Raw genomic sequence first — 26,805 nt, 5'->3', positions numbered from 1 at the left:
TGATTTTGCGGTGGATGGACCATGATGAACAATCACGCATAAATTATCCCAGAATGTTGATAATAAAGTTGCAGTGGTTCCATTTAATCTGTTCATGATTACTATTTACCTAACAACAATCGCTGCAAATGCTATTTAAACAATAGCGACGACTGACGACAAACGGTTTGAGCAATAAGAGTGTGAGCTCCGGCCTGGTGCTGTGCAATAGTAGGCGCGCCTGCTATCACCAACTGTGCAAAATTGGAAAAAAAGGTTAAAAATCGGAGCCGTAATTCTAATTAGCCACCAGCTGACTGGCGAATACCTTTTATCGTCGATTTAGCAGAGATTTTTTATTTTACGTTTCCAATACCTTGTTTTCAATTAAAATCAATCTTAATTGTTGTCGCCCCGCCGGTTGACTCAGGTTTGTTTATAATGTTTTCGGTCGAGGTGTTTAAGATAATTCGTTTTGTGTTTGTGGTTTTTGCTGTAATTTGTTATTTCGAGCCCTTGACTTATTGGTAAGTTAAAAAAAAAACAGTTAGAAATTGTAAAGATGTTTTTATAAATTTTCTATCTAAATGTAGTTAAGATTTATGAAATGTAGTGAAAGAAAAGTGCTTTTAATCTTCAAAACTTTCACGTACAAATTTTGGGAAATTAAATTTACTTCTAACTCAGTTTCCAATTTACATCAATAAATCAGCTTAAGAATTTTGTATTTATTTTCAGTTATATATCCCTGAACTTCGCCGCTATATCAGGAATTTCGCATTTATTGAAAAATGATTTAACAACCTACAGTCAGCTCAGAAATGAGCAATTGAACTTTTTTATTTGCTAGTGAAACTAAAAAATAACTTCACGACAAAATTTGCTCTTTGGTGTTAATCAAACGTTTTGGATTTTATTAATATCAAAGGCAATAGTGTCATTTTTGTAAGATTGTGTAATTGTGTAATTTTTGTAAATTTTGTAATTTTCTGAAATTTATCAAAAAAAGTTACGCCTGAAACACTGCAATGTAGGACAAGACAAGAAGACTTAAACTTGATCATATTTTTAAATAAAATTATTGACTTTATCGGTCAGAACTGAATTAATCAAGAAAATATTTAGTTAAAAACTGGGCCACATTGTACACTTATATGAATACAAAAAAAAAAATTTCTTGACTCAGTTTTCTTATAAAAACAGGCATCATCCTAGTTTACTCTTAGGATAACCCTGAGGGAGCACTTATCAATGTAAACTTTTTATTCCAGGACTGCTTTCAGCAACGAAAATATTACATAAACACGTTATGAAAACATATGTGTTTCAACAAACCTTTTAAATTTGTGTTTTGAAAATATGCTGACAACATCTTGAAATATTACCTCCTGCGATCTCCACTGACAGCTATAAAAGTTGAAGCCAATAAAATAAATAAAATAAAATAACAAATTAGGTAGAATTGAGGAAAAAGTTTAAAGTCTTTTTCCGTTTAACTGACCAGCTCACTAACTTTCGAAAGTAAGAGTGAATGATTACTGGATACAGAAAAAAATTATTAAATACATAATTTTCGTTAACTTTCTGTCAGGAATTGTGAACCGCACCTTTTAGATAAAATGTAAACCTGTATTTTTCTTGTGGCACAAAAATAATTAAAACCCATAACGCGACAATACTGAGAAAAAAGTCGAAATAAATGGTAAAATATGCCATGTCAAGATAGAAATAATCGACGAAGTATCCGTGAATTTATTGATTTGGCGCTTCTAGCCTCAAAGTTATTGTTATTTGCTAGAAGAAACTGAGTTAGGATTTGGGTCAGTGCGATGCTGATCAAAATATATCGCTTCTAAAAGTTGTTAGGTCCACAAATATTTCTGCAGGTTCTATACACAACAATTTGGAATAGAAACATTTTTTCTATATAACTTAACACATTTTATGTGAACTTGGCGTAGATAGAAAGTTGAATGCTATAATATCAAACAACTGCCGAAGTTGTAAGAAAAATAAACCTTTTTTCATTGCTAAAGAAATCGACTTTAACACCCAACCTTTTAGATGAAAAAATTGTTATACAGCTGATATTTATTATACAGCTTCATCAGAAAATCTGATAAAGCCACTCATTATACAATTTTTATAAAGTCAAATGAATGAAAATCGGTATGAAGACATGGCTGCTGTATCCATGAGCTCCATCTCTGTTTTCTTCAAAAGTAATAATGTTTATGTAGAATTTGAAAAGGTACCTTACTATTGTCTAGTGAATAGCGGCGGACTGGTCCCAAAATAAATTAAAAGCGCCAGATTAATAAATTCCAAGATATTTTGTCGATTAATTTTATAATGTTTCTAATAATCGCTTCTTCTCTGAAGATCAACGATTATAAGATCAAGCCATAAAACAATGCTATTTTAATCTAAATATCATGGGACAATTCTATTTTTCAATACATTCCCAGTTCATTGGGAGATGTGCAGTTATTCAGCAATAATAAATTAATTATTGATTCTTTGAAACTTTCATTGTGTCGATGATCAAAACAAAACCACCATAAAAGTTATTCGGGTTTTCAATTTCTTGATCAAATAAAGTTAATACCAATAATAAAATAAATGTCTAAAATTATGCTAGCAATCAACTTTTATAACGGTCTAGAAACTTTGCACAGGCCAGACTTTAAAGTCAACACACTAATGATCAGGAATTCAGTTTCAAGAAAGTGGAGAAATTAATTAACATTACATTTTATAAGCATTATTTGATTGTTTGTGTTCTAATGCAGGAATGCAAATGTTAGATGTTGTTATGTACGTGAATAACTTTGTGTAGATTTCTGTTCTTGGCGACGAGTAATAAATTATAAAAAGTGTTTCTTTTTCTAAGGTTACTAAATATGGTTTATAACTCATAGAAAGAGTGAATTAGACCTGTAACAGTTGTTCAAATTGAATCAAGTTTTTTTTGTCAGTGAATAAGCCCTTCAGCATATATTTTGATTTATTTTCCTGACTGCGTGTAATTGTTATTATATTTTTTCTTTTCTGGGTTTCAGTCAAAATGTGAAATAAAAATGTTTATCTCGTTTATTTCAAATTGCGTTTGAAAAACAAACTACCAACATCAATTGACAATTAAAATATGTTGCACAAATCTATAATTTAGAAAGCATTTAAAAATCCATTAATTCTTCAGGAGAAAATTTAAAAAGTTTTTCAAATGTTTATCTCTCCTAAAGAACCTTTTCTCCTTAAGAACTAATAGATGTTTTAATGCTTTCTAAATTATAGTTTTAGTGCAACATATTTTAATTGTAAATTGGTGTTTGTAGTTTTTTTCTTGAATTTTAATCTGATCATGGCACTGTTGTCTCGCCGAAACGTAAATGAAATAAACGATATGAAGATTTTCATTTCATATTTTGACTGAAACACAGAAAAGAAAAAATATAATATCATTTAGCATATATATTTAAAAGAAGAATTATTAATGACCATAAACATATATATTATCAATAACTTACTCAATTGAGTCAATACTCAATATTTCTAATTTAAATCTTGACTCTATATGAATGAATACCACTATATATCTAGTTGGTAACCACCGTAACTAGTAACATTGTAAATTGATCCCCAAGAAACCAGATAATCCCGGCTTCCTTGCAGAGATGTTTATTTATGGAATCGAAAGTACATAAAGCTACTAAAGGCACCCAAATACGCACTTCTGTTCAAATTTGCGTCAAGACATTGAAACAAACGTTCACAATTTTCAAAAATTGTTTAATGTCGGATTTAGTCGTGCGTCGGAGCCATGATGCATTTTTATTGGACTATAAAATACTGGATTGGATTACCTGCTCTAATTTATGGTCGTTTTATTGTATAGTGTATCCACATACATTTGAAGAAGTATTAATGGTAATTTACGACATGATTTATATTGTAGGCAATTATAATTGTTCTGATTTTTTTAATATAAATAAATACATACATTCAATTGCAGGATTATTGCTTGTATTATAATTCCCTGACCAAACCCATAATAACTACTATGAGAGGATTGAGATAAAGTTGTTCAAAGATTATTGGGATTGGAATAGAATTCATTAATAGAATTTGACGTGTTTCTAATTTGCTACTTTTGTACTACTATTTGTACTTACTATACTTTGTACTATTACTACTAAAATTGTTGATTACCCATCGTTCAATATTTTCGATAACAAAAAATTATGCCTGCTGTAGAACGGGGCTTTGCTGAGTGAAGTTATAATAATAACAATGCACTCAAAATCGAGAAAATTTCTAACTGCAGCAGTATAAATTTATTTATGAGCTGTTTTACTAATATGGTAAACTGTGAGCTAATTCTACTGGGTTTTGCTCTTTCTAACTTCCCAGAAAGCACAATTACACAACTATCTGCATAAAATATTGCTAGATCATTATTTGCAGTACAATCTACAACTTATTAATTATTTATAAATCATTCTTTATTTAGTCATAAATTCCCTAATTCGATTTTTAATTATAAAGCGAATCAATAAATTTAATTTTCGTCACCAAATTTATTTTTTGTGAAAGTTTGTGATGCTGCTCATTATTTTCATATGTATTTTTATATAAATGTATGGTATTATGCACAATTAAAAATTAAAAATTATATTATTTCTAAAGTTTAATAAACAGAAAAGTATTCTAAGCATCTAAGTGTAATTTGGTGATCTCAGTCGGACTGATTACTTTTTTGGAAACTGAATTGCATTTTATACCTTAACATTATCTCCAGCGTCAGATTATTGCCTATTTTCTTCGAATCAAATGAAGGAATTAGATACAAGTTTAAGAAAATTGCGGATCTGAATAGAATTTACACTTCAACTCACTGACTGCATGTTCTTTCATGATGTTATTATTAAAAATTGAAATGGCATTTTCTACTTTCTCCTCCCTATTGAAATTAGAACCTCAAACTCTACTAAACGCTTATTCGTGAGCTAAATTTTTCACAGATCTGTAGTTCTTTCTAATTAGCATGAAAAAGCGACAAGTCGATAATTCGAATACAAATGTTTCATGCCATAGTAACTTAATTGTGGTGGCATTGTACTAGAATAATGACGTTAAAAGCTGAGTTTTGTTATTGTCATTGGCATACTATTGATAATTAAACTGATCAATAAACCGATGTGTCAACAACTATGGTTTGATTGGAATTTTTCAAACTTGCAGGTGATACATTTATGATTAAGGGATTGGAAATTTTATTGGAGTGAAATAATTAGTTTTTCATAACTAGTTATATCTGGTAGTTTAGTATTAAGTAGTAGTTAACTAGTGCAATTATACATTCTAATAGATGGAAAAAGCCGTTTAATTTCCATATTATGCGATCTAATAATCTAATCTTTATATGCTGAAACAAACTGGCAAATATGAAATTCCTATCTGTTCTGACTGTAACCGCAACAAAATGATTATATTTACTATTACAATTTCAACTATTTTACTGCTCTATAAATCTTGAAAGTTCACGTGCTGATTTTATTTCCGGAAAATCGCATTAGTCAGATTTTCAGTTGGATTTCTGCCATATAAATTTAAGCTGCTAATTTAGATTATGTTAAACTAAAGTCGGGAATTTAGTTGCATAACAGATTTGAAAAATCCTAATTGGTATTGAGTATGTATACCACAAGTACATAGAAGTTATAAATGCATAAGTAATTTGTTTAGCATGTTTCATATAATTGTTGTTGATCATAAACTAATGCTCCACTTTTCCTGTAGTTAGAAACAGGTCATCTGTGACTTTAAACTTTAGCACTAAACGCAGAGGAACATTCCAACTATGTCTGTAATTTTTTTATCTAGATATTAAGTATGTAATGCAATTTTTATAGTTGACTAGTTCAAATACCACGCAGTAAAGTTAATTAATAAAAATATCGCTTTCTTAGTCACCCTGTATAATATTACAGTTGAAACCGGCTTACTGTTACACAAGAATTTAAAATTATAATTTTTATATGGTTTATCCCTAGCGTCAGGAAAACCAGGCCTGTAAGTATTTAATTTCGATTTGCTTACTAAGTTCTGGTAGGTTTAAAACATTTCTAGCAGATTGTCTTATAAGTGTAGGTCAAAGTCAAATTGAACTTTTTAGGCATACACCAACAGCATTTATGTATCTGACTGTATCAGATGTGGAGTTATATTCATGACATGCTTAAATACGGCTTTTGCTGTCTTACCACATATACAAAATTTGTATATTGACATAATAAACCGAAAACTATCGAAAAAGTGTAATCATAGCCCCATACGAAGAATAATTCAGATGATACAATATTCAAATTAGAATGCAGTAGTCAAAATGTAAATGTATTGATTCTCTTTTCATGGTCGGGACATTTCCATCATCGACCAATTCATTAATTTCTTTGAAACAACAAAATGTAGACATATTGCAATAGTAGGCCGAGTGATAAGTATCGTAATCCGAATAGCGACTCAAGGTTTATAAAAACCTATTGAGCCGTAAAACAAAGTTAATTCATGGCAAATATTTATTCACTTTGGGTTTATTAATAAGAAGCTGTTGTTTAGCAAATGCATTAAAAATACAGCTGCAATGCTCTTAACTATTGGCTTGGTTGCTAGTTTTGTGATCAATTATTCTTGAACAAGATCAGCAGATTCCATGGGATTCTGGGCATATATTAAATTATCTATTACATTTTTTAAAAGATACTTGATGTTAATTTGCCACTATAAAATCCGCCCAAAAACCAATTTCAAATCTGCAAATTTGGTATTTAGGTCTTCCAGAACTTTATTATTTATGGCATAAACTGAATTAAGCTCAAACGATCCCAGCAAAGTAAAGTTGAAAAATTGTCATACAATTATAAAATGTACTTGAACTGTTTTTTTAGTGTTGCTTGTTTTTGCTGGAACAGAGCATAAACGATAACCAAATGAAATAATTTTGAAAAATTTTAATATTTCAACACATACCTAATTCCTATTTGAAAGTACTTTTTTGGTTAATTTAAATGTATGAGATCAACATTATTCTTTGACAAAAATACACATTTGTATTATTTAAATAATTCTAAAATAAAAACTACCAAAATTGTTTCAGTCACATTGTTTCAGTCAGTACAATTACATTGTTTCAGTCAGGCTATACCAATGACTTCGATAGAGTCCCGATCAGCAGTTCAGTTTATACCTAATGGAAGCGACCTTTCCACCAATCTACAACCTGCAGTGGAAGAAACAAAGAGCAACGATCCAGTGAACGTGACATCAACTGGTAAGTAGCAGCCACATTTTTTCGCAGAAGAAGTAAATTTATCCGAATTCCCAACACTTTTACCAAATTGATTAAACTTTACAGAACTTTCGTCTACACAAGCACCAACAGCAACCACCACGCAACAGACGACTGAAACAACAACCCATTCCAGACCAGTGGACATAAGCTGTCTGCCCATGAATTTAATGGGAGAAATGGATCATGTAACTCAGGAAGAATTCACATCGAAACTCACAGACTCATGCCGATATGATCGACTTATCAAACCGACAGTTCCAAAGTTGCTCGAAGTTAACATGCAAATCGATTTGACACATATAGAATCTTCAGATGCACAGGTGAGATATTTTTTTATATTTTGCAAACTTTTTTATTTTCAAACAGGGGTCTCTTATGTGCCTATTGTCATGCGTTTTTAATTAATATCTGCAAAACAGAGAAATTACTCCTATTATATTCGACCACAATTTATTGCAAAGCCGTATTAATAATGTACCAAATGACAAATATTCATTAGTATCATATTACCCTGTTAAATTATTTGTAATACGTTATGTTTGATCTTTTTCTCTTATTATATATTTAGGTATTTATAAATATTCCCTCATTCAAATTATATTCCATTTTCACCATTCACAGTTTATGGAAATTTTGTTTTATTCAGTTAGTGTTCAGGCTGTTCAGAAAAGACGAAAAATCAACGAATCGTGTTATTACTACATTTCAACATATTTTATTAGATTAGCCGTTAAAAAGAAGTGCATTTTACAATTCAAGTTCACTTGGATATTTGCTGGATGTTCTGATTTAAATACCTTTTGGCGAATAATTCGTAGTCTTAAAAAAATCTAAAACCTGAAGAAAAATGATGGGACCAAGGGTAATTTCTTCTTTCCAAACGTAGATAAAAATATACACCCTATATTTAATTTAAGTTTTTAATTCTTATGTAATTTTTATTACTTTTTGTTATAAAAAGTATGAGCGAATATCGGACAGTTTTTTTAGCTATTCGGTTGCAACGATTAAAGTTTTCATTGTGCTAATAAATCGGGAATTTCTCCTTAATCTTTAAGCACAAAACGTTCAAATTCGAAAGGAGAAAGGAAGGATGTTATATGGGCCTGGAACATATGGAATGCAAAATATTTGTAGTTAATAGTACCGAGCGATCATATTAATGGTTAAAATTAGTATTTTCTCAAACTGAAAAAAATTCATGGTCCTTATATTTCAATTTATTGTATTTATGGTTCGAAAATATTTAATTTTTGCTAAACGTTTCCTGTACTATATATTATAATTTCGGAGAAAATTTGATTTTCAATTAACAATTCGCTCCGTTATATTCGATTCCATAAAAAAAGTTTCAACTTTGTACAAAGTACCGTTTTTTCCTGCAAAATTTCAAAATTTTTCAAATGAAGATAAAGGAGAAACTGTCAGTTCATCAGCATGAAAACGTTAATTTTTGCCGACTTACTAAAAAACTATGCAAATTCTGTTCTTATTTTATGTATCAAAAAGCAATTACTTTTTTCGTAGAAATTAGAATTTAAATTAAAAAGAGAAGTGCGCCAGTAGGGAAAATAATATGTGCTACAGTGTTTATAGCGCACCCTGTATAATAGTCAATATCTTGCGCTTTCACTACTTTTCCCTATAGAAAATGTAATTTCGAAATTATTAATAGCAACAAAGCATAAATTTTCCTATACTCTATTGATGGGAAAATTTGTATGCAAAAAACATATTTTTGTATGAATGTATGGATAAAAGGAAAACGCACAATTTTTTAACGGGACTCAAAACTACTCAGCAGAGAGTGTTGCAAATTAAGTGTTAAAGTTGCAAATAGTGCCGATTTAAATTCGAAGTTGTCAATTTTTTAACAAGAACAAAATTTCAGAGATTGGCTCAGAATGAGACGCTTAATACTTTTATAAACATTTCTTTGCACAACACTCATTCTATCAGGTTTCTTCCTGATAAAATCCCACCACAGGTCCTTGCAATTTCCAATATCCATATATTACTTTATGGCCTAATATTCTACAAACTAGTTAAATTCGGTATAATCTCCTGGAATTGCCTCTGATTAATTTTTGATATATTTTGATTTTCTGGAAATCTAGTAATAAATGTCTAAGAATAGGCAAATCAACAGCTGAATTTATAGATAAGCCGACCTATTGCCTGCTTGAAAACATTGTTAGATTGTTATCATTTCTGGAACAGGCGGTCTTTATCTTATTAGACATCAAAGGTAATGTGAGGAACCACTAATTAAATTGCCATAAACTATGTTCCAAATTATGTAATTATTTGTCGAATTTAGGGCAAATGGCGTTTACTACTGTTGCGGCGCGTGCCAAAGATTATCAGCATTTTTTTGGCAAATTTACTGTCTTAATCGAATTATTTTTAATTACTCACTAATTAGCGTATTCAATAAGATTGTCGTAAATACCTAGTCTGGAAACATTGTAAATAAGAGTAAAATATAGCAAGCAAGAATCAGCAGTGTTCTGATATAATTTCATTATTGATCCGCGAACACTAATGTATCTACCTTGTATATAAAATGTGATTTTATTCATTGGTTCATACTTAGACTTTTTCGAACTCAATTAACTACTATTAAGCCTCAGTTTAAGAATTAAAAGTGCACTCACATATTGTTTGGAATCGAAGAATGAATTCCCCTCAGGCAGGATCCTTGTGGCTGCTCACACTTATCACTCACGTCACACAGTCGTACAATTGTTATGAATTCACGTGAAAAAAAAACGAACAAACGTAAAATTGCCAGCGATTTTCCTTTTCAAGTTCAACACCCTTTCTATGCTACTAAAAGGTACCAACTAAAACACCCGATGAGACCATACCTTTCAAATATCTGTCCGTCGATTATTTCGACATATTTATCGGAATGCGGAAATTATAAAAATTTTTTTTAACTAAACCCAGCCGATTGATATTTTGATCAAATTCGCACATGTTTACATTAACAGCAGTATATAGGTTGTCTGTAAGGGCATGATTCTTTTCTTAGGCTCAAAATAAGACGATCAGACTTAACTTTTATCGAAGATTTATGCTGTTAATTGCTTACTGGCACTTCACGAAATGTTTTTTTTTTATATCGGATGAATATTACGACCGATTTTAATGAAACTTGCAGTTGATGTGTTCCTAAGTAAAACTAAAATTTTGATGGAGCTACCGACCATCCTCATTGGGCAAATAGTAAATTATTCTCATAGTGTCTTGACAAAACTCACGTTTTTTTTTCAAAACTCGAAGCTCACGTTTTCGAGAAGTTTGTGAAAAAGGTTGCAGCCCTAATAGTTTTTGCGCAAATAAAAGTTTCCGATTTTCTTGCTTACCAATTGAAGACATTACATGAGAATGTCGTTTCGTTGTATGAGACGATATTTTTTTTAAATAAATTTATTGTATAACGGTTGATTTGTTACCAGTCTGTTTTACATGGCATTCTTTAATAATAAAATGCACATTCTTCGGGTTCTCTTGGATGATTTGCTACTTGATCTTCTTACTCCGATGTAGTTGTTCCATAATTCTGCTAGGTTTATTTAAGTAATACTTTACCACGCAAGTGTATTAAATGAAGAGAAAGAGTTGTTCTTATCAAACTATCCCCGGGTCCTCCGTTGTAACGCAATTATATTGTTTTGGTCGCGGATCCTAAAAGAATGAATGAATTAATTAATTTAACCTGACTCTTGTAGATTCCCAAGGATTATGTTTACGTAGAATTAAAAACGATACAATGATAATACAGAATTCTTGAGTAGCTCTCATAACAATTTATGAGATATAATAAAATAATAGCAGGAATAAATATCCTGAATAAAATTTAGGAGAATTTTGTAGGACTATATTTATCATGTACTGCAAGGGTACAAGAAGCTTCAATTATCACTTTATATTAATTTCGACCAAATATATCTTAGCGCACCATTTATAGAGAGTTAGAGTAACAGTCTCTAACTACTTTTAGAAAACGCAGAATTAATTTCAATGTTAGAACGGCATTTTGATACCATTTTGGATTTAATTTATTCAATTGATATTTCAGCAAATGAAATCCTACATTCTGGTACAATTAGGGTATAAAGATGTGAGACTGAAATACGACACGTACTCTCCAAAAAGAGGCTGCATCCAAGGGGAGGAACCTTTAAGGAACAAAATTTGGGTTCCACATATTACAGTGCGAAACGAGAGGTAAATTTGATATTATGTAAGCTAAAACATCTACTGGTTTTCCACTGGGTGATTAGTAGGAAATATCTGTAAGAATAGATATGCAAATAAAACGACCAATTAACTGATAAATTTCGGAATAAATAAAATTTAATATTAATAAGCATATAATAAATAATTTCAAGTTCTATTGCGAGCTTCCAAAAGTTCAAAATTGATAAACAACGACTCTATGAGTTTTATAAATCAAACCAAATAATAATTTGTGCACTTTATAAAATATTGGCAATTCCTTTTATTTGATCTAGGGAGTCTTCTATGATGGGTCTAGATGGTAAAGACATCTTCGTGCAAGTAATGCCAGACGGCGAAGTAAACTATTCCTACCGAATGACGCTTACATTCTATTGCTGGATGGATTTAAAAAAGTTCCCGTTCGACTATCAAATATGCAGGATTACCTGGATAAGTTGTAAGTCATATTTGGATTACAATAATATTTTCTCTTTATGAACTTCAAGTTATTTATTCATTTGCTATCATTATTGTCAACCTTTTTGCAGTTTTTGGAAATGGGTTTTCATATTGTTAAATGTTACTAATACCAAAATAATGCTGGTTTAAACACTATTAAATCAAAACACACATAAAGAAAATTTTCACTTTTGAAATAACAGATTCCTGACCAGATTGTTTTTATTCACAGTTTTTATATTTAACTAATACTTAAATTATAAAAAAAAATATATTTTATGGACAAACGGTAAGAACTAACTTAAAGTAAATGCATATTTTCAACTTTTGTACATTTAATATTTTGTTGAATGCGTGTCCTAAACAGCTCCTTTTTTGAAAAACGTGTCAATGATTTATTTTTCTACTATAATCAGTATTGATCGGAATTAATCAGAAGCGATTTTTCTAAATCAATTTCGGACAATTAGCGTCTTATGATATAAGATTTGCAACTGTATCAAACCTGAAGTTCTTGAGCGATTACTAAATACAAACAATGATTTTCTGACGTTTTGACCAAAGCAATCTTTTTAGTATTCTAAACATGTGTTGACATAACAAGGTAATAACAATTAACGTTGTTGTCGTTGTTCTTTAAAACAATTGTGTAACATTCAGGTTAAATTTAACGCAGTTAAAGTTCTGTCCCAATGTAAAATTTATTGTGCACTATGCTAATCAGTATATTATCACTTTTTCCATTTAAAACGTATTGTATATTATTTGGCCATAAAGGTGTTTGTGACAAACGTCCTATTCAATGAAGAAGTAGTGAGGGTTTTACTAAAATATTTTACCTGATTGTTGCATTTTATTTTCAGTATTAAGGCCAAAAGTTTACGATACTGAAGCTACACGAGTTTCAAGTTAATCTAACGAGTACCATTTATTATCTGTATTTCTTCCTAACTAACTATTAATTAACTTGCTTTACACTGTTGCCGCCTTTTAAATCTTGTAATGTCCTATCACACATGAATCACTCACTAATATTCTACATAAACTTTAAAAATTCTTTAGATAATCATCCTAGTCAATTGATTAAAGACGACCTTCAATACGTGATCTTCATTCATACATCCATTCATTCAAATCCGCATATTAACCACAATGTTTTTCGCATATTTTTATTATTTATGGTATTTAGGGTCATATGATACAACTAACCTCTTGCTAAAATGGTCCAATGAAGATCCAGTGCAAATTGCCAAAAATCTGCATCTTACTGAGTTTGTTCTGGATTCGTTTTGGACCGAAGCCAGCACAGTTCCAGCGTCGTTTTCTACCGGCGGTTTAGGTACGTGTCAATTAATTTAATGTATTTCAGTTGCAAATGTAAATAATAAAAATACTGTGCAATCAAAGAATATATATTTGCAATTTCGATATAGGTATAGAAATATGAATATTCAAACTTGGTGGAAAATGGAAATTAAATTCTCGGCATATTTGATATTTACTTTTAATAGCTTAATTGAAAATTATACAGCAATTATGATGAGTAATATAACAGAAATGCCAATATTACGAACACAACTACTATAATAATTCCCTGAGTGAATACTTCTGCTTCTCTTCGACTTTTCAAATGCTTCCTTACGCCCTCCAAGTAACGAATTCGTTCTTCTAAAAACCGACAGAAACTTTAAATTATGCTAATCAATTATTCAGTAGTAAATTGTGTATTAAAATATCCACTCACGTTTAATGTACTTTCAAGCGTTGAAATTTGTGAGTAGTTTTGACTCACCAATGGTCAATCTGCTCATCCTTTCTCTTAAACCTGCATCAGCGAAAAGTTCAATATCAGACACATCAGATGCGTCGAAATCAGTAGGATCTTGTTCATCAATAGATTTTTTTATTGTGCTCATTTTTTAAATTAACTGTGCTTATGATGACTTAAGTCAGACTGTTGGGATTTGTCAAACATCTAAATAATGATGTAAAAACAAGCTTGCTACCTGATACCTTCGCCAGCTTAAAATTAAAAGTGAAACTTTTAAAGTTTTTGGGCAATTGATGTCATAAATAGTTTAATTTAAAGTAAATTAAAAATGAAAATAAAAAAGTAAATTAAAATATAAACAGTAAATAAGTAAAGACTTAAACTTGTCAGGGAACAATTAAATGAAACAAACAATATTTATAATGTAAATTCGTAAATAGCTACAAATACCTTCTATATCGTCTGTATGCTTTAACTAATTCGTCAGTACACAATTTAAAAATACAATATTAATATTTAACAAATAAATATACATATTTTAGGTAGATTTAAATATTATGTTTATTTATTGCTAATCAACGTTCCTTAACAACTTAAATATTTAAACAACCTGCCAAGTAATATCATTTTCTTTGCTATACGCAAACTGTGTGCAAATGTACAACAGCAGCACTGTACATATAATATATTCGGCAGCTGAAATAAAGAATACAAAATAGAACAGATTTTTGTTGCAGTACCTAAATCCCCCGAAGAAAAAATCCGGCTTCCATTCCACAAAAATATTGATGGATGCTAAAAAAAAAATACAAAATGTTTACATTTTAATTGATATAGTGGTATAACTTTACCAATAAGCATCCAAACAAGTGCTGCTAGTCCGACAGCTCCTAGAAGAGCCGGTTTTCTTAAGGGCTTGTAGGCCAAGGTGCCAATAAATGCTAATTGAAGCAATCCACCCACTAACATGTAGTAGGGCAACCAAGCATTTGTGGGACACTCGTACATATATCGAAGTCCAAAAATGATTTTTGTCAACGGAAGAACAAGATGGACTACTATACATGTTCTTCTCAGACCTAAATATTTTTTTATCTTAGCTTACATATTAGCTTCAATAACTCCGATACTTTTTAGGAAAATTAGCAATTTGTCCAATATTTTTTACACAGTTTGAATCAAACTGTTTTAGTAAAAATTTTTTGATAAAGAGCAGAAAAATCTTTCAAATGAGTGAAATAAGATGTCTTACCTTGAGTATGACTGGGAATAGGATTGGGTACTCTTGGAGCTAAAAAGCAATAAATTTACTCGCTTTTTGCAACTAACTTATTGTGTTGAACTGAAGTTTGAAAATGTTTCTCAAATTTACCATCCAGCGAATAATCCTTCCATAAAGAATCAATTTGATCTTCTAATTTTGTTTGTGGTACAATGCTTTTGGACTTCATCTTCAGTTATTTAGAAACTTTTTGGGATGTTTTTTCAATAACAAATTATTATTTGTGTCAATTAAATGACACTACCAGACGGGGTCTGCATTTTAGTACTTCAAATATTCTGCCTTCTTTTTGCTGGTTTATTTTCAGCTCTCTTATCTAGTGAGTGAGTCAGAGTTAGATGCATATTATATGACGTTATTTTCACGAAAATATAAAAAATCGCATTAACTGAATCAAAATATTTTAGGAAATTTATAAATCTTTGAGGTCCTAATTTTAAATCAAACATTAATCATACAAATACATATACAGGTTATGAATATTGCAATAAAGCAGTACATGGATATGTTAATGCACGGCCAGAATATTCATGAGGCGTCCAAACAGAACAAATTATTTTTACTTTATTGCTCTAAAATAATTGCCAATCAATCGTTATTGCCCAAAAATGATGCATTTTGCTTGTTGGGTCTTGAATTTTTTTGTATCTTATTGTAAAGAAAGTGTTAAAACAAAAGTCACTGTAGTTTATTGAAACCGTTAAAAAATTGGACAATTTTTTTAAGTCTGTATTTTCTTTATGCCTTTGCTGCAAAAAGCAATAATGCAGATTTATCAATATCAACTATATAAATGTAATTCGGTTTTTCGATCTAGCGCTTCAACACATGTGCATGAATTGAGTAAAGCACAAGCTTTACACAGAATTGGCAAAATACATTAAACAAACCTGCAACGAATAATTTCTAAAAGTTGATAAAAATAAAAATAAATAGCCAATGTCTCTCAGTATCTTTTGCTTAGCTTATCTAATGGCTACAAAATGCATAAATATAAAGGCCCAAAACATATGTTAGCTACAAATTTACAGGCTGTAGAAGTGAAATTTGTTGCAGCTTGTTTTCTGTACAGAGTTATAAAAAGTAAAAATATTTAGATCAACTTTGTCTTCGATTTTACTTTGTAGAGTTTACTTCATTCGACAGCCCAAGTAGTTCAAAAACAGAATAAATATTTTTTGGAGCATCAAATGTCTCGTCAGATAAGTGGCGCGTCTTAATGCCTGACTCAACGACTTCGTGCTTTCTTCAGGCTGTATCAAATTTGCTTCGTTGAATTTATATATCGTCGTTGAATTTATATATTTATTTAAAAGTTGTAATTCTTTAACTCACACATTGAACTGTCCTGGAATTGTATTTCCTCAGCCAGACATTAGCAATTCCACCTGAAATTATAGTTGTGTTCTAAATGGGACCTGCAAATATTAAATTTGTGACCATCAAAAATGACCATCACAGTAACAATCAGAAGTTAGAGTTAGCACGTGCATGTTTATGATAAACTTTGTTGCAGTTGGAAACTACAGCGCTTTAACGTTCAAGTTTAAATTGCGACGCGAGATCGGTTACTACATTATGGATTACTTTCTACCATCCATGTTCCTTGTAGCAACTTCATGGGTTACGTTCTGGTTGCAAGCAGATGCAAGCGCTCCAAGAGCTGTTTTGGGTAAGACTCACATGAAAAATTGATGACGAAAATCATCATGAATATTTTCCATATTATTCTTACAGGAACATCGACAATGTTGTCCTTCATTACTCTGAACGGCGGACTTACCAAAAATCTACCAAAAGTAAGCTACATTAAAGCCAGTGAAATTTGGTTTTTGGGTTGTTCCACATTTATATTCTGTGCAATGGCTGAGTTTGCGTTCGTCAATGTAATATGGAGAAGAAGGTAAGAATGAAAGGATTTTCTGTGTCTAATTTACACGTAAACTAAAATAATTAGATGATGCCTGAATCCCTCTCCAAAACTTCTTGCTATTGTGGCACATCAAATTCGTTCGGTAACAATCATTGACTAGGAAATAAAATCCGTTAGGAAAGAAAGTGCACTTTTTTATTTAAAAAATTCCTGTTTTAGAAAGCAAGTAGAAGTGAAAAAAGCAAGCAGCAAACATATCCTGATAGGAGCAGTGACTCCGAGTTTAGCAAGAAGGCACGTTAGACGCATAGAGTCCTTCAATAGCATTTATAAAACACGCTCCTGTACAAGCTTGAATGAAAACGACGAGAATGAGAAAGAAAACAGCCAAAATAATTATCTAACTGTACATGTAAGTAAAATTATTCACTTGATATCGTTAGCATGTGTGTCATGAAAATATTGTAATTTCAAATATAGTTCACCCAAATTGATTATATCGTAGGTATCGCCTCATAAATATTTTATTTTTAAATATATCTTGGAGCTCATAAACCCATTAGTGAAATTGTACTGTTCTAAAAATAGTCGTAAGTGAGTCACTTAGGTTTTTTCAATATTTTCTGTTGAACCTAATTCGGATCATTACATGCAATTACATTATCGTGGATGTTTGTTATCCGAAGTTGGCCGGAATTGACATCAAATTCTTTCATAATTTGTAGTTAGTTAAATAATTTTGAACATTTATATGTAATTAAACAAATATAACGCAATTACTTGGAGGAATTGGAAATAATTAATTGATGGTACTGTTAGATATTTGCCTCCTAGGTCCTAAACTGTTTTTGCTTTAATTTGAAGTCAATTAAATTTTAGAGCTTTCCAACATCAATTCAATCAATTCCAACGATCAAAATACCGAACAGCAGTCAAGATGAGCTCATAAACATTGAGGACCATGTCACGACGATTCCAGTTCCGGGGAAACATGGAGATAAAAGAAATTCGCCCCCACATCAGGCTTGGACTACAATGACACCACACGAAGTAGCCAATTGGATAGACAAAAAGTCCCGAATAGCATTCCCGGTGGCTTTTATTATATTTAACTTGTTTTATTGGTCATTTGTGTATGCGCTTTAGTTCAGTTGTAGAAACGTTGTGATCTGAAACATTCCAATAACGAATAATTGGTGTTAAATAATTTGTCTCATACATATCATCACAATTTATTTAAGATTAAACATGTTCGATTCAGTAATATTTGAATCTCTCATAAGAAACATTTATGAACTGTAAATATTGCCTTCTAGTGTTAATTGACTTGTATTTATATTGTTTTATACTTTCTGTGTTATTAAAGTAGAAATGATAATCCTGTTGGCGAGTTTATTTACCTTGTCCCAGATTTTTACCAGAAAAATGTCAATTTTTAAAATTACATCGTGGACATAATTTGCGAGCACTCGTGAAATATTTCAGTCCGCACTAATTGTAAATTCAAAGGAAATTTACAAGTGATTTAAAATGAAGAAGCATTTTTCTTTTAAGACCGCCGAATTATTTGCTTTATTAATTTTCGAATCGACATTGAGAATTGACGCTCTGTTTTCTATGACATTAATATCTTTACGCAAAATAAACTAGACGATTAGTCACTATTTGAAATTCGCAGCTTTCCCTAGCGTGTTTTTTTGAGTTTCTGTAAACATTTTCTTATTTCACGCACGTACTTGAAATATTCAACTGTCGTTCTAGCAACAGTGACTTTCGACATTCAAAGCAGTCTTAGTTTCATCAAAAAAACTAATTAAAACTCACAGGAATGAGATGCCAGAAATTAATTTTTCTGATCTAAAATATGGATTATTTAATTACGAATCTACCCAATAGTTAACTAATTTCATATATCTTGGATGGAACTGGCGAGTTGATTACATTTGATTTACGCTAACATCAGATATAATGCAAACATGAGCGTAAGAATTGGAATTTTTAAATGTAACCTGTTAGTTCAGTTGTTAGATACGTACGTATCAAGTCGAAATTGATATATAAGGATATACAAGTGGTGACAAGCAACTGGAATGAAATTGAAAATTTAGATATTTTCAATAAATTATGTACATTTCAACAGTTTGAGTTTGAAGAATTGAAATAATAAATTAGACATGTGGAAATTTTAAAAGCTGCTGTTACCAATTCCTCGATTTACAACAAATAATTTATTTTTTAATCAACTTGAAACTGACCAGACCATATGTAGTTGTATTTCGCTGCTGCTCAATACCGAAAACAACCAGGGAATTTTAAACTAAGTCAAACTTCTGAAAATCTAGTCTTTTTATAGATGGTTTTTAGAACTGAATTGTAAAGTAGCTAATCTCATTTACACATGGGCATACAGAAATCAATCACAGTTCCAAGTAAATTAGTCGAGTTTACGACATTTACGTTTTTTACGACCCTCAGTGTTTGGCAAGTTAATAGCACAATCCCAATTAGTAAACCGTTAGTACATAAAGAGCATTGGCAAAACGGTAGAAACAAAAGGAAACGAATTTGTTATAGTAATACCGCATGTATACTTAGAGCAACTTTATTGCCTACCATATAATCGGGTGTGCATACCTAATAACAGGAACGACTGAAATATTTATTTGTACAGGCTAAGCGCGTCTTTGCGTTATCTTTTTACACCTCTGCCGATTTAAATAATGTAATTACCAACAAGGTGCTTAGGCTTTGCAACATTCATCATCTGGCTTGGCATTAAGATCGACACCAACAAATTAATAAGAATGCTCTTGATGTGGAAATTGGCTAAAATTCAGTTTGTTTTCGTGATTTTGTGCGGAATATGGGTTGGAACAACACGGAGTGAAACCAGGTAAGAGGTTAATATACACCTTTGCCTCGAGGATCTGAATACATATGGTGCATTTAAAAAAATCTCATCTAGGCTTTTTAAAACCCATATTGTTTGCATTAACGTCCGCATGTTTCTCGAAAGTTAATTAGCACTTGCCATGAAAACTAAATGTCCCAAATTAGTTCCACCTTGTATCAGTTCTAATAGGACTTAGAAAAATTATTTTTATCATCTATCAGTAGTAAAAAGAGGCAAGCGCTAGAGCCTTGAAATTGGTAGTAATGTAGAAGATGGACAAACAAATCATCCGAACTGTGAAAATTGAGCACACAAGGAAAGAAATACTCTTTTTAATGACCTGATTCAGATGTTATTGTGATGATCTTAAGCAAGGGCACTGACAGTTAATTTTCACTGCTTTTCTTTTATTTTATATCATCATAAATTCCTCCATGTGTTTCAGATACATTTGTCATTAAGGCTTCATCATCTTCATAATTCGCTAATCTTCTTAAGTTAGCCTAATATGATATTTTGTAGTTTACTATAATAATAAATTCGGTCAATCCATGAGTATTCCTCCTGTGTCTCGTTCATCAGTTCATTATTAGCGCAGTAGTGAGATAAATCTTCAAAACAATTATATCAAAAGCAGTTTGTCCGCTTTGAAATCTGCAAAAACGTCGGCGTTCGTAGCACGCACTCGTTGAATAAAAAACTCTCTTATCTCTCTTATAGATCTCCTATTTAAGCGAATTTGATCTGTTGTGGTTTATTTAATTTTTTCTGTCTATGCCAATGTGAAATACATTGTGAAAGACTGAAGACCGCTGGGTTTATCAGGCGCAGTACTAAGGAGTCTTACCATTTGCTTCAATTGGGTATTGGCTTTTAATAGCTTCACAAATTCACCGTGCTGGTCTCAGCTTCGAAGTTTTTAAAAGAGGTGCAAATTCGTTTTCGCATGTTTAGTTGTCTCTCTTCTGCTCTATTGTTTTGTTTCCATAAGTCAGCACCTGCATTCTAATTTTTTTCACTTTAAACTCCTAAATTTTTCTTAAGTTGTGAACACCAAAGACATGAATTATTTCAATTGATAATTTTTTTTTCATTCTTTGTGTTGTTCGATATAAGTTCATCATTAAATTTTATTTGAACCTATAGAAGAACATTATCAATGTTCATTTTGGGCATTCTCAATTCAGTCGTACTTGTCGTTAATTTTTATAAATCTAAGGGGTTTTTGTAGTTTTATTACTATAATTTTTAAAATCTATCTTTAACAGAATATCTACATAGGAAGATATTAAATCTACATGTCTTTAATTTCAAAAACATCAATAGATAATATTTTAGACGTTCCATATAGCTGTAAAACGCCAAATATTAAGAATTTGGATTATTAGAATCCGAAAAATCGATTTATGTATATAAAAATATCGGACCATTAAAAGAATTGGGCAATTAAAACCCAATAGTAACTTACATCGGCGGTCTCACTTTTACGTTTTTTATGATCATGCAAAAATATAAAACATAAAACATAACATAAAAAATTGCGAAAAGAATTACGACAGTTTAACAGAATGTATAAATCTGGTGATAGCAAAAGCAAAGTAATAAGTTGATGCAAAGACATAATTGATGAAGTACATTATGAGTAATAACTGTAGGAAATGAGTAGACTGTTTGGCGCAAAAAAAAACTCCGATTAATAAGAATGAAAGAAATGAAGAGAAAATCGAATAATTTTGAACAACAACGGCTCGTTTTTTTTTTTCATTTTCATGATTTTTTAAATAGATTTATTTCAGAAACCAATTCATCTTTAACTGTTGACAAAGCTAGAAATTGCTCAACATGTTGAGAATGAATACGGCAATAATACAGCTTAGCAGTTTCTTAAAAAATTAACAATAAAGAACAACAAGTTAAAAATATGTTATTTTTGATAGCATTAGAAGCAATTGGATCAATTTGCGTTTTCGTTCGATAATAACATTCGATATTTACGCATTTTCAGAACGATGGCTTAGCAACAACACAGTTTGTTCAAAATCTGATTGCAGAAACTTGTTTAACCAACTAATGATATTCGATTTCAATATGAAATTAAATCTGCTCTAATCAGTGTTGTAATTTTGCATGACTTAAGCTTTTCTGGCATTGTAATCTTTCCTCAATCCTCTGATGAACAAATCAGCTTTCACTGACGCACGTGGAACATCACCTGATAACTGCAGGAATTTTCCCTCTATTGTAAATTTAACGATTGGAAATTCATTATACGTCAGTAATACAATGCAGTCTAAATTTTGTCTGATTATATCATATGCATCTGAAATCATCAAAATAAGTTGAAATGCTTAATCCTTGTTTACTAATAAATTAAATTGAAATTATCGGTCTGCCTTAGTAAATCACCTTAACATGAATCGACATTTAAGGAGTCCAATGAATATTTACGAGACTGCAAAACAAAATAATAAATATTTCAATTATTCAGATACTTGTCCATGCCGGGACACGTAAGAGTGAAGAGAAATACCACGTCAACATGTCCCCCATTTGAGCCTCCTTTAGACGATTTAACCCAAGAAGATTTCATTTCCAAGTTAACACACAGCTGCCGATACGATCATCTTTCCAGACCATCCAGCAGTCTGCCTCTTCAAGTCACGTTCCAAATTGATGTCAAACATATTGAAAGTGTGGACAATACTGTAAGAGCAGCAAAAATAATATTGAACTCTTGTACCTGACGCCAAGTTTTCAGCAATTTAAGACTCACTTGTTTGTTCAAATGCACTTCAGAGATGAACGGCTCAATTTTGTAGATTTATCACCTAATAGAGGAAATGTGGTAGGCCAGGAAACGCTGAAGGACAAAATATGGGTTCCTCATATTTTTGTTAGAAATGAAAAGTCTTCTAGTTTGATGGGCTTGGATCGGTAAGGAATCAAGGGACTTGAGTGAAAGTTACTGCTATCAGGTAGTTAATTATTTTAGAAAAGACGTCTTTATTCAAATTACTCCGTCTGGGGACGTATCGTATTCCTACAGAATGACTACCACATTTTACTGTTCGATGAATTTGAGAAAATTTCCATTCGATCACCAAACTTGCCAGTTGATTTGGTCCAGCTGTAAGTATTTTTCAAATAATAAAATATTTCCCCTAATTTTATTTTGTTGCGCTTTAGGGGCCTATAATGAATCAAGTCTCGAGCTACAATGGTCCAGAACTGAGCCTTATATAGTGTCAGAAACTTTACAACTGACAGAGTTTTCGTTGGTTGGCATATCTGTGGATTATGCAAAGTCGTCTATAAGCAATGCTTCTAGTAGCGGATGGAGTAAGTAATTGTTATCCATTTTCTGATTTCCGTAATTTCCTGGAAGAAATTTATTTAAGCAGAGCTTTTACAATATTTCAGAGGAAGCTTATAGTACGTTGGTTTTCACACTACAATTGAAAAGGGAAGCTGGGTATTACATTTTAGAATACTTCTTACCTTCCATATTTTTGGTAGCCATGTCATGGGTTTCCTTCTGGATACAAGCTGATGCTGCGCCTGCCCGAACAGTCTTAGGTAGGACTTCGTACTTCAAACAAATGCGCATTTTAAACAACTTTTTTGCAGGTACATCGACTATGCTCTCATTTATTACCCTCAATGGAAACTTGATGAAGAACCTGCCTAAAGTATCTTATGTGAAAGCCAGCGAGATTTGGTTTTTTGGAGGCGCCGCATTTATATTTTGTTCGCTGGCAGAGTTTGCTTTTGTTAACGTAATTTGGAGGCGCAAGTAAGAAATAACTGTGATCAACCTACATATATAGTGGAGAGTTTCATAATCCTTTGCATTCTTTAGAAATTACTCATATTGAACCAAAAATTGTGATTTTAGAAAAAAGTTGGAGCTTGCCAAACATAGCAGCAAATACATTATTAAAGGCGCCCTATCTCCAAGACTGGCAAGGAAGGATTTGAGGAAATCAGAGTCATTCTCTAGCTTCGACTCAAAACACACTGGAACATATCTCACTGTTCATGTAAGTTCAGCTAAATTAATTATATAAAATTAATAAATATTACTGATTGCATATAAATCTTCTTTCAAAATTTAGGGTTCATCAAATTCCTTGAACGTGCCAACAATTAATATGCCAGTTAACGGAGAAAACAAAGCTCCAGATTCGAGCCCTCCAACTCCCACTCAAGAGCAACAAACTTGGGCGGAAATGACTCCTCATGAAGTCGCAATCTGGATCGATCGTAAAGCTAGAATTGTCTTTCCGATTATGTTTGCAATCTACAATTTGTTCTACTGGGGATATGTCTACCTATTGTAATAGAGAATATTTTATTGCCGCGTAAAGCCATCAAAAAGTCTCGAAAAGCACTTTTCATGTATTAGGGAATAATAACACATTTTTTCAATATTTGCTTGACGCATAACCTTACTGAAATAATAAATTCGTTCAAGAGAATTGCTATTTTGGGGCTAGTAAAGAGATTGAAAACAACTCAAAATTGTAAACAAAAAACACTTTTCTGCCGCCATCACCATTCAGACGAGGAAACTATCCGATTTCAAATATTTTTGAGTAATGTAATACTGTAAGGTTTCTTCTGAATTAGTCAATTACTATTCGCTTTTATACTTTAACATGCTTCTAAAACAAAATCTTTAGAAGAAGTTCTTGTATTTATTAATCGTTTCTACTCTTTCGTTTATCAAAGCTATTTTCGACAAAAAAAGTGGAAATGAATGTTTTAATTGAATTGCTGCACAGTCTTCTAACCCAGATAAAATATGCTTCTTAACCTACTCTAGACTGTATCTTATTATAAATATACTCTGTTTTCCACAGATGCTTCTCTGCACTGTAATTTTTTAAAACTACTAACGATGTTAACATTTTTGTCGTAATATTCAATACGAGCAAATATGCAAATATATTATTCTAGATCTGGTTTCGTTGAGAGATAAGCAGATTATATCAAGGTACTAACTGAACAAAAAATGATTATTTCCTTAATTTATTATTCTGCTGTTAGTAAATACAACGCTAAGCCTTCTTTACAATTTTTCGAGACTATACTTCAAATCACCTTATCTAACACAGCATCTTCATAACTTTTTAAATCTCCCTCTCTATAAATCTTTTAGAACAAATAGCGGATATCATCAGTTGAATGCTAAAGTTCTATATAAAGTCAACTTAGTAAATTTCGGAATAGTTAAATTTGATTAGAATCATTTCAACAAAGGTAAAATTGAACTGTTTTATGTACATACAAGAAATATGATAGATGATCTGATAAAATAGTATGGCATTATTTTAGATTAGAACATTATGTGATATATTCTAAGCAACTTTGTACATATTTATTTACTGTTCTTATCTTAGCCCGGAAACTTTTATATTTCTCACAATTAATTATGGATGCTCTATTGAGCTTGTTGATAATAAACAGATTTGAATAACCCGATAATAGTCTCATTTATACGCATTTGAAAAACTCAAAGAAGTGAAAGTTCTATTTATGTAAACTTTGAAAAGACATACTATAACTTTAAAAAACTAGCTTTTTATTAAATTAATTTATACAATTTGTATTTGATTAAATGGAATATAAGATAATAATTATTTACAACAGAAGAACTGAATTCGCAAATAAAGCAATTGACAAATTTGATCATTTGTTTTGGATACCAGAATTAACCTGTAAGTAGAGGTAACGTAAATGTGAAGAGTAATTTTAATTAGTAGCCACATTTAATTTCTAAAGGAATAAGTACGACAATTTATAACCCAATTCAACAAGGTTAGAATATAGAATAGCAATTTTAACGTTTTATAAATGAAGATCATAAAAATGAAGAAAAAAATAGGAAAGGAAACGATCAATAATTTTGTATGAATGAACGAACTGATAACACTTGCGTGCAAAAAAAACAATAACGAACTGCATACGAAGGAAATTTTTATTGCATAATCCATGAGTCTTGGCCAACAGCAGAACAAATATTAAGTTAACAATTACGTCTCAAAAATATAACAGACGATAAGGATAAATTAAATTGCATGGAAAATATGACAATTGAGTAAAACTAATGACAAATAACCAAAACTCAAGAAAGAAATCACTAAGAAATCAATCCAAATTAAAAAAAATATATAAATAACACAAGCTTGGCAGCTATTGGCTCAATGAAACATTCGATCATAAGACGTGATTTACATCAGAAAGGGACTCAGGCAAAGCAGCAGGAAATTATGGAATAGTCTGAAAAAACCAACTGATATCATAAATCATCTGATATACTGAGTAGTCTGCTGAAAACTAGCCCTTCATCTAATTTGTGATCTTTGAATTATCCTATTGTTCATTATTAAATCCATAACGATTTTTCCAGGACTAGGCTTCTCCAACTAGAACCAATAGCCAATCTGCCACAAAATATATTTCCTCACATACATAAAAATATTTTTTTAAGATTATCTTCCATAAGGTTTCGAAGAACGAACAAGATTGAAAGCGATTAACGCTAATAAAAAACCCATATATTGATTGATAAGTTTAATTATGTGCTATTTTAATACGCAACAAAAGGCATAATCATGTATGCAATGAAAATTAAATATAGTTTGAGCTTTAGACAATTAAGCGCAATTAAAAAATTATTAACAAAATATACGGAATCCATTACCACCACCTTAACCACCACTGTTCCCTTTTATTGAACTGAATGTAGAGCATTTGCAATTTTATAACACCTATTGTTTGCCAAATAAATGCTATTAGTATATGGTTGGCACTTAGAAAGTAGATACGAACAAACAGAAAATCGAACCGGCACAACAACTTTACTACCAATAATAAAACAGAGTGTAAACAATACAACACAACAGGAGTGAATAAAACATGTATTTGCACAGTCTAAGCACATCTTTGCTTTATACTTTTA

At 31.2% G+C, this 26,805-nt stretch overlaps 4 protein-coding genes across 5 annotated transcripts in view; 2 read left to right on the top strand and 2 right to left on the bottom strand.

Moving 5' to 3' along the window:
* The window catches only part of LOC109538326 (tolloid-like protein 1), a 55,608-nt gene extending 45,399 nt beyond the window's left edge, over positions 1 to 10,209 (bottom strand). Inside the window, exon 1 of the mRNA XM_048663504.1 lies at positions 9,991 to 10,209. The gene's annotated coding sequence lies outside the window, so the exon portion shown is untranslated. The remainder of the gene's footprint in view (positions 1 to 9,990) is intronic.
* Positions 128 to 18,331, top strand: LOC109538327 (pH-sensitive chloride channel 2). Of its 2 annotated transcripts, none has more exons than XM_019905515.2 (10): positions 128 to 506; positions 7,176 to 7,312; positions 7,397 to 7,653; positions 11,421 to 11,569; positions 11,857 to 12,020; positions 13,212 to 13,361; positions 16,592 to 16,747; positions 16,813 to 16,978; positions 17,168 to 17,360; positions 17,828 to 18,331. In XM_019905515.2, exons 1-10 carry the CDS (start codon positions 421 to 423, stop codon positions 18,092 to 18,094), a joined length of 1,725 nt encoding a protein of 574 aa, XP_019761074.2. In that variant the 5' UTR covers positions 128 to 420; the 3' UTR covers positions 18,095 to 18,331. The 2 variants fall into 2 exon arrangements, with proteins under 2 accessions (XP_019761074.2, XP_048519462.1); XM_048663505.1 differs by having other exon boundaries at positions 435 to 506; positions 7,180 to 7,312.
* Positions 14,337 to 15,364, bottom strand: LOC109538328 (transmembrane protein 272). The gene is made up of 4 exons (XM_019905516.2): positions 15,166 to 15,364; positions 15,046 to 15,084; positions 14,645 to 14,872; positions 14,337 to 14,588 (listed from the first exon to the last, which is right to left on the bottom strand). Exons 1-4 carry the CDS (start codon positions 15,242 to 15,244, stop codon positions 14,395 to 14,397), a joined length of 540 nt encoding a protein of 179 aa, XP_019761075.1. The 5' UTR covers positions 15,245 to 15,364; the 3' UTR covers positions 14,337 to 14,394.
* Positions 18,332 to 19,609: 1,278 nt separating the features above from the next.
* On the top strand, positions 19,610 to 25,322 carry LOC109538375 (pH-sensitive chloride channel 2). The gene is made up of 9 exons (XM_019905592.2): positions 19,610 to 19,841; positions 22,330 to 22,546; positions 22,600 to 22,775; positions 22,834 to 22,970; positions 23,028 to 23,180; positions 23,262 to 23,417; positions 23,469 to 23,634; positions 23,737 to 23,881; positions 23,957 to 25,322. The coding sequence occupies exons 1-9, from the start codon at positions 19,753 to 19,755 to the stop codon at positions 24,179 to 24,181; spliced, it is 1,464 nt and encodes a 487-aa protein (XP_019761151.2). The 5' UTR covers positions 19,610 to 19,752; the 3' UTR covers positions 24,182 to 25,322.
* The last annotated feature ends 1,483 nt before the right edge of the window (positions 25,323 to 26,805 follow it).

Source organism: Dendroctonus ponderosae, unplaced genomic scaffold (genome assembly GCF_020466585.1).
Source record: "Dendroctonus ponderosae isolate FM_Combo_2020 unplaced genomic scaffold, Dpon_F_20191213v2 Dpon_F_20191213_2, whole genome shotgun sequence".
Classification (NCBI taxonomy): domain Eukaryota; kingdom Metazoa; phylum Arthropoda; class Insecta; order Coleoptera; family Curculionidae; genus Dendroctonus; species Dendroctonus ponderosae.
The sequence above is the reverse complement of the archived record's forward strand: the minus strand, read 5'-3'. Positions and strand labels throughout refer to the sequence as shown.